Raw genomic sequence first — 8,154 nt, forward strand, 5'->3', positions numbered from 1 at the left:
TCACAGGTCTCAGACAAAAGATACACGCGGGGTAGGTTTTGTTTTATCTCTGTCTTTTCTCTAGTAGCTCTTGAACCAGCAAGGCTGTGGTTGCAGGACACTCGACTGTACACGCATTTAATAAAGTTAAATAGAGTCAGGATCTCTCGGGGTGGATGGAGTCTTTGCTAGGGCATATTTGGTCTCCTCTGCGCCGGGAGAGCGGCTCTCCCCGTGGCTCTGCCCGGGGCCCGGGACAGCGGCGAGGCCGCGGCGGGTCCCTGCCCGCCCCGCCGCCCGCTGCACGGCCGCGCCGGGACGGACGCTGCTGGCCCGGCCGCGGGGCTCAGGATGCCGTCGGGCCGCACAAGCGGTTTGTGTTCACCACTTCTTTCAGGTCACTCTCGGGTTTGCCGGCTACCATAAAAGGCCAAGTCTGTAGCCAGGAAAAGACACGAGTGGGAAGGGGGTTACACATGGAGAAATGCACATTGCAACGCTCATATGGCCAGCGGGTCCGGCTCGGGAGCGTCCGGGGGGACCGAGCCCGGCATTCCCCGCCTGAGTCCACTTCGGGCAGCGCTCAGCGGGGCTCAGGCCGGGGCAGTTGCCGCTGGCTTCGGCAAGGACCCTTTTGCCTCTCCCCGGCGGCTGATGCCGCTGTGCCTCACAGCCACGGCGGTCCCCACCGGGCGTCCTCGGGGCGACGAAGCCCGTCTAATACACGGCAGAAGGGAGGGCGAAAGGAGCCGCCCGGCTCCGGCACATTCGCATGACCCGGCAAAATCGCCCTGGGCACCCTCGCGTTTGGTCGAGACCGGCGTGGGGGCTCCGGCCCGCGGGAGCCTCCTCACGCCTCGCCACGCTACCCCGGGCGCAGGAGCTGCTTGGGGCCCCGGCTGCTCTCCCTGGCCTCCCACGTCTCGGGGAGAATGTTTTGGTGAGCCTCTGAGGGGGTGCGGAAGAGGAGGGAGGTTTTATCTATACTGGGTGCTGGTTTTGTTTTATTTTTTTTTCCTGTGTTGAGGATTTTGTTTTTAATCAAAAATTATCTCCCAGGCCCTTAGCAGCTGACACAGTGGGTAACCTACTTTCCCCCAGAGTCCAGAGCTCAAAAGGCAGAGCCTGACCTCAGTGAAACGTCCTCAGCTCCCTTCTGTGATCCATTTATGAGTCAGGGTCTGCACGTGTGGGCAGTGTAAAGGCTGTATGTCTAAAAAGAGCCCAGGCAGATCTTGCTTACCCCTGGTTTACATAATTTGTATATATTTTTAGAGCTGGAAACTGGATATTTCTGGTGGCCGGGTATGGTCGGGAGATCCAGGGCTGCTCAGGAAAACTATGTGGTGGGAGCAGCAGGATGGACACCACACAGCCCAGGGAGAGGCATTGTGGAGTGTGCTTGGGGCAGACACCTCTTCTGTGGAGTCTGCCTTGGCATTTATTTCTCCTGTGCCAGTTTACAGGTATAGGAGAAATTTCCTGGACTCAACAAACCTGAGCGGTTGAGCACAGAACCCCAAGAATCCTGTCTTTAAAAAGCTACGGCTTGGGGACAGTATTGTGTCAGGAAACACTGGGGTAGAGACACAGGATAAGAATGAGTCCTGGGTCCTTCCTCAAGCACACCCTTTTCTACCCAAATTCCTATACCTGCCCACTTGCAGGTAGAAAGTCTCTGTGGTTTCTCAATTGTTTCTGGGGCAGTAAAGTGTAAAGCCTGCCCCTGCTTACTTGTGGCCAGCGTGGCTGCCTGTCTCCGGGAAGGGATTGCTAGGAGCAGCAGAGGGGGCCTAGGAGGCTTGGGGCTCAGGGCACAGGGCAGCAGGGCCGCTGGGAGCCTGTCCCCTTGTACAGTACCTCTTTCCGCCCCAGTGGCACTAGGCTCTCTGTGAGAAGCGCAGCAAAGTTTTGTCCCTGCACATGCCCCATGCCAGCTGCTTGCCCACCTCTCCCCATGCACACGCACGGAGTGCCTGTCCTCAGCGGACTCTGACTTACCAAGTTGACTGGGTGGATGTAGCCGTTCTCATACTTGTCATTGGCCAGGATCTGCCTCAGGTGAGCAATGTAGCTGGAGGCCAGCCTCAAGGTGTCCAGTTTGGAAAGTTTGGTGTCTGGAGGCACCCAGGGTAGGGTGGTCTTAAGCCTGGAGAAGGCTTTGCTAAGGACCCTCATCCTCGCCCTCTCCCTGGCGTTGGCAGCATTTCTCTGTACCTGCTTTCCCTCCTGGCTCACTCCATTTAAAGGGCTCTTCTTGGGGGGAGCTTTTTTCCTCTTGCCCGAGGCCCCTCTCCCCTTCTGAGGGGAGCCATTCTCGCCATTGGATCCCTCCTCGTTGCTCTCGGTGGACGCCCCAAACTCTTTGTTAGTATCCATTTTCAGGCCATCGCACTCCAGCATCTCCACCTCCTGCAGATCTTCCACATCACTGAGGGACCCAGTGGACATGGTCTGGAAGATGCCAAACGACCAGCAGGAAAGGGGGGAGGGGGGGAAGAAGGGCAGCTCCTCAAACCTATTTCAAGGCGGCGTAGGAGAGAAGGGGCTCCAGTATTTTCCTCCCCTTCTCTCCCCGCCCAGGACTAAGGCACAATACCAGTCCAGGGAGGATCCCCGCCCTCCCGCCCCCCAGCCCTGCTTTGCCTGTGTTTGAGGGAGGGAGTGAGTTTGTGTGAGAGAGGGAGAGAGAGAGGGAGAGAGAAAGCCGAGGAATTTAGTGAGGACACTAGTAATTTATCTGGGGGATAAGAGAGGCGGATCCAGCCCAGGGGAGGGGCCCTGCCCACTGAGCACACCACATCCCCAATCACAGACCTTTGCACAGGACAGGGAATGAAGTATCCCAGCAAGCCTTTGCCGAGAGCTCGGAACTGGGATTCAAATCTTCACAACTGGACTAAAACAACTTACTCTCTCTCTCTGTGCTCTGTCTTTCTATCCTCCCCCTTCCTCCTCCTCCTTTTTCTTCTCCTCCTTCTCTTTTCCTTCCCCACTTCCCTTTACAGCCCAGGGTTGCTCTCCCCCTCTCTGCCTCCTAGATGACCCAGGCAGCTGGTGTCATGATTCTTGATGAAAGCCAAAATGGGTCATGAGCAGAGAGAGCAGCAGATCTACCAGCCAAGCCTTCCAGGGAGCTTTGTAATGCGTGCCGTCGAAACGCTGTCCTGTAACCTAATCTGGGGGAGATTTGTGGATGATTATATTTGCGAACGCATCCTGTCCAGCTAGTTGCATATTCCAGGAAGGGAGTGCTCCGCTGCCTGGCCAGCAGCGTGGACCTTGCCGTCACAGCTCAGGGGCTGGAGGCAGGAGGATCTGACTTCTTCCAGCCTTCCGGGGTGACGTCCGACAAGTCCCGGTCCCCGTCGGTCTTTGAGTCCTCCCAGCTGTGAATGTTGCAGAGGCTTCCTGGTCCACAGGTGTGCCAAGTAGCCAAGATCCCAGCACTGTGTGAGCCCCACTGAGCTGAGGGAGAGTGTTGTTCTGCTGGGGAGGGTCTTTGTGGCTGTGGATAGGGTGCAAGGGTGTGCATGAAATGAAGGAAACGGGGCAAGGCGGGGGGGTTTATTGGATGGTAGAGTTCCCACAAAACAGAAACCTTTATTTGGCGTGCAGAGCAATGTCAGCGGTTCATTCCTCCATACCCGTGGACTGTTTTGTCTGCTGATTCATGCATGCTCAAGTCAGGGGTGTGTCCTGAATGAAGAAGCAAGATAAGGGATAAGGCCCCTCCTGTGGGACTGAGGGCATTAGGCCAGGCTCTGCAACCCCTGAAGCCAAACATTCCCAGTGATTTTGCCACACGTGTGAGTGAGTGGGTTGCTGTGTAGTTTGAATGAACAGACTTATGCTGCTGTTACAAACTTAGGGATTGTGTATTCAGCCTCAGCAGAGCAGGCTTTTGAAAGCAGTTAACTTTGTGCTATCACTTCTTCCCCTCCATGTAAAATAGTCTCCTAAATCCACATTTGGAGCCCAAAGAGGCCAGTGAATCAGGAACTTGCTCCCATAGCTTCTTCCCTGCTCACATTCTTCCTGAAACCCCACAGGTTGCCCTGCAGTCTGGGCTTTGAACACAAGGGGCTAAAGAACTGCACACAGGGACTGCTCTTATTGCAGGAGCAATTCCACATATTCAGCTGCTTATCTGAGGATTCACGTAGCTCAAGAAAAAAATGTGCAGCCTCAGATGTCACCAGTGGCTTCATAGTTAATCCAAAGTCACTGGAGCCACAGGAAAAGTTTCTTGGTGATCTGTGTAAGCGTCACACAGAGTTTTCTGAATGCCCTAAAAAGCCCAACAAAAACTGTGGAGGGCTGAGCTGGTATGTCTGCCGAATGCTGTGTACTGTCTGCAGATTTCATTTTCAGTAGGAGGCAGAGTGTCATTTTTGATAGCCAGCAAGGAAGTCTTGCCTATCTCTTGATCCATCTTTCTTCCTTGACTCATGTAAGCCAGAAGAAAAAACACCTTTTTATCATTTGTGTGGAAGATAACACCTTCCCCCTCAAAATAGGATAAGTACATTAAGATATCATATCTCCAAGCCCCGGGCTCTTGGGAATTCAGTAGTTTCTAAATTCATGTTGTGTTAACTGTGCCTTGTTTGTGTTTTCTCTGTATATAAACTAAACTAAATAGATTGTCAGCATATCAGTCCTAATTAATGGATTATTTTTTTTTTTTAAATAACATTGCTGTTGCAAATCCAAAATATCAATAATCACCAGTGTGGAGATTTATGAGTCTCCTTATTTTCTAGGCCTGATTGTTGTTTGTGCAGGTGGAGATTTAAATGGCCATATCCATTGCAGAGATTTATAGTCCAAGTGATTGATGTCACAATTGAGCTAAGACTCTTACTGGAGCAAGGATGACAGAAAACCAAGTTGAAGTTGCTTGTGTCTTTAAGCATGAGTGACCAGAGAGGGAAAATTTCCAGCATCAGAAATTCCTAGAAGACAAAACAACTAAAACAATATATACTTATAGCCTTTCCATTTTTATTTTAGTACTTTCTAAACTTTTGTTGTAAAAAGCAGAAGGAATGAACTGGCTCTTTAAAAATGCCTTTAGTATGCTGCTACATATGCATTCTGAATATCAAGATATGCACACATGTGTGCCATGAGCCTTTAGAATTTCCACACATCTGTAGTTTTTTACTTCTTTACATTTTTAAATACTCAGGGCCGTTAAAATTGACCTAATAAAGACCACACACATTTGAAGAGACACAGGGCACATTTTTTTTGTATTCATTTTGTGGAGATTACTGTATGTATGTGATGTATACTCACATACATGTTATACATATATGTGTATGTTATACATATAGTATAATATACTTTGAGTTCTTTATGCATACAAACTATTATAGACTCTTAACACATTTATCCATTATTCCCTCTCCAAGGGGGCAGCATGGGCAGACTTAAAAAAACAACATATCTTCTAATCTGCTTCCTTATTTGTTTGTTACATGACTTGAACCTCTGCTTTTCCAGCCTTCCTGCTTCTTATGTCTCACCTGGCAAGCCCGGAGCTTGTACCCCTAATCTGACTCCTTTTCAATCATTTTCCCTCACCTTTAGCCCAGTCCTCCTGGCTTTCTGAATAGCACCTGATTTGGAATAGGGACTGGCAGGGTGGAAACCAACCCAGCCCTGTGGGAAGGGTAAAACTGGAGTGGCTGCAGTCACCCAGATAATGGTGGAAGCCTTTGCTTCTCCAGTTAGGTGACTGGGACTACAGGCTGGCCACTGGGTTAATAACTAGCTGGGAAAGACAGATGGAGCTAAAGTCCTTTTGGCCTTTCCAGTGCATTCGTGTCTTCATTCATGTTTTAAAAAGGAAGTTGAAAGGCTGGTATGAGGAACATCAGTGCAAATCTGTGGATTTACCCTGTAAATTACTTTCTCCTCTGCAGTGCTCTGGTTATGCAGGACCATGCATCTCTCTTACTCCTAAGTACTAGACCCACTCAGACAGGCCATTTAGGACATACTGGGGGTATGGGGACATACTCTGGGCACAGAGATTCAGGATGCCTGGTCTGATGGGTGTCAGATGAGGGACACATCTCACATAGACTTATGCTGGTCTATGGCAGGTTGCAAATTTCCCTCTAGAAAGGAAGTCCCACTTTTTATGCCTCCAGTCTTCCCTTTCTTGTGCAGGAGTAACATGGTAATTTAAGAACAGCTTTGGGACTTGAGGCCAAGCTTTCTGCAAGTATTTAATGGTTTTGCATGACACAGCTTGGTTTATTTTCTGATTCTCTGTGTCATTTATCAAGGTGCTATATTTTCACTACATATTAAGCAGTCACCAGTCACCCAAACTCGTTTCACCCAGAGCTGAGGAAAACATAATCAGTTGCTGGTTTTGAAATTATTTGCCCAAGTACAATACAGATGTATTCTTTGTAGAATAACCAAGGAAGTCACCCACAGGCAGCCAGCTGATCGTGAATTGTGTTCAGTCAGGTTTGAGAATAATCAGTAAGAAAAGTACAACTTAATTTTTGTTTTCAAGTTGCCGCTTTAAAAAGAAAACCTGGCTGCACTGAGATTTCTCCTGGTTACTCTTGGTCTCACCCAGAAACCAAGTGAAATAGTAAAAGGACTTCAGAAGCATACTTTAACATACCTTAAGTGAAATAATGCCATAATATAATATATGCAAATAACTAACACTAATAGTATTAATAATATTAGATATTGTAGAGTATGGACTGTGGGAAATTGGTCAAAATTGTTTGTAACAGTGGAATAGCTTGTGGGAAGGGTTTGAAATCCTTGCACATCTCATTTCTAGTGCTATGTATATGTTTCTGGTCACAGTTTTAGTTTGAAAGGTAAAAGACATTGTGAAAAATAACATGAAGCAATAAACAAGGAAAAAACGTAATGTTGTTGCCAAGAGAATAAAAAGTATGTCCAGAAGAACTGGCCCTAGGTGATGTCACATATTTGTATGGGACATCAGCATCACTGTCCCTCCCCAAGAAATCCAAGTATCTTCCTTCAGAGCCCTGAAAAAAAAGAGCTTTTTGAGAAAGTCTTTTCTGGAATAGTTTATTGTGAGGAAAAAAAAAAAAAAACAACCCAACAATATTTCCTTCTATATTCATTTTAAACTGAAGGTTTTATGGATACCTAGAATGGAAATATTTCAGTCTTATTGATCAGAAAATTTAAAAGGGAATAAGTAGTTCCAAGAAAATTTATGTAGAAAATGATGCTGGAGCCATAGCTCCGTTTCATGTGATTTTTTTTAAACCTTGAAATATCACAAACCCATTAAAACTCTGGGAAGTGGAGGTAAAGAAAAATTTCTTCAGTGGATATTGAAAAAACACTTAGCGAAACTCAAAATACCTAATTCCAGATTTAATATTTTAATTTTTTTTTGTCACATTGATGACAAAATCTGTGACAAATGTAAGCAGTGCTTTTGTTTGCTACAGGGAGGACTTGTATATGTAATAACTGGATGACTTTTATCTCCCAGCCTTATGCCACCCAGTACCTTTCCCTTGAGTGGCTCCACAAAAGTCAGCAGGACTGCTCACAGGGTAAACCAGTGTGTATGAACAAGAATAGCAAAAACTGCCTCTACAGAGGCAAAGCCATGATTAAATATCCTAATGCCTAAGAGACTTACCTACAACAAGGTCAGCGTCTTAATCAGGAGTTAAGACAAGTCTTGATCATCAATTCATCAAATCCTGGTGTGACTCACATGCCCCTCCTATTCCAGATCTGTGGTGAGAGCTTTGGGTCTGCTGCCGTGTGAAGCAATATGTCTTGTTATGATTTAGAACCTGTGTACACCAGAAATATATAAGATATAGAAGATAAAGAAGTTACTGAAGCAGAAACAAGACAGCTAATCCTTGACATGAGAGCTCAGCCCAGGCTTTCAATGAACTATTCACAGATGTGCTAGTGAATCTCCTTTGGCAGGATGCTTGTTTGAAGTAAACCTAGGAGAAATTAGCTCAGCTGGTCAGAGGATGGGACTAATAATGCCAAGGTCATGGGTTTGATCCCTGTATGGGCCATTCACTGAAGAGTTGGACTTGATGATCCTTGGAGGTCCCTTCCAACTCAGAATATTCTGTGAAACCTAAGTGTCTGTGTCATGTTTGTTTTATTATTTATTCC

The 8,154-nt window shown here is 47.4% G+C and overlaps 1 protein-coding gene across 1 annotated transcript; it reads right to left on the bottom strand.

Moving 5' to 3' along the window:
• Positions 1-325: 325 nt before the first annotated feature.
• On the bottom strand, positions 326-2,430 carry TCF21 (transcription factor 21). The gene is made up of 2 exons (XM_071428443.1): positions 1,981-2,430; positions 326-415 (listed from the first exon to the last, which is right to left on the bottom strand). The coding sequence occupies exons 1-2, from the start codon at positions 2,428-2,430 to the stop codon at positions 326-328; spliced, it is 540 nt and encodes a 179-aa protein (XP_071284544.1).
• Between the last annotated feature and the right edge of the window lie 5,724 nt (positions 2,431-8,154).

The sequence above is a fragment of the Agelaius tricolor genome, unplaced genomic scaffold (assembly GCF_023055355.1).
Source record: "Agelaius tricolor isolate 1412-34295 unplaced genomic scaffold, bAgeTri1.0.p SCAF_1, whole genome shotgun sequence".
Classification (NCBI taxonomy): Eukaryota; Metazoa; Chordata; class Aves; order Passeriformes; family Icteridae; genus Agelaius; species Agelaius tricolor.

Excerpts from the sequence above, each read along its gene's own strand:
- TCF21 (XM_071428443.1), bottom strand. The coding sequence starts at position 2,430 with ATGTCCACTGGGTCCCTCAGTGATGTGGAAGATCTGCAGGAGGTGGAG. Across the intron at positions 416-1,980 it reads ACATCCACCCAGTCAACTTG|ACTTGGCCTTTTATGGTAGC; the intron begins GTAAGTCAGAGT and ends TCCTGGCTACAG.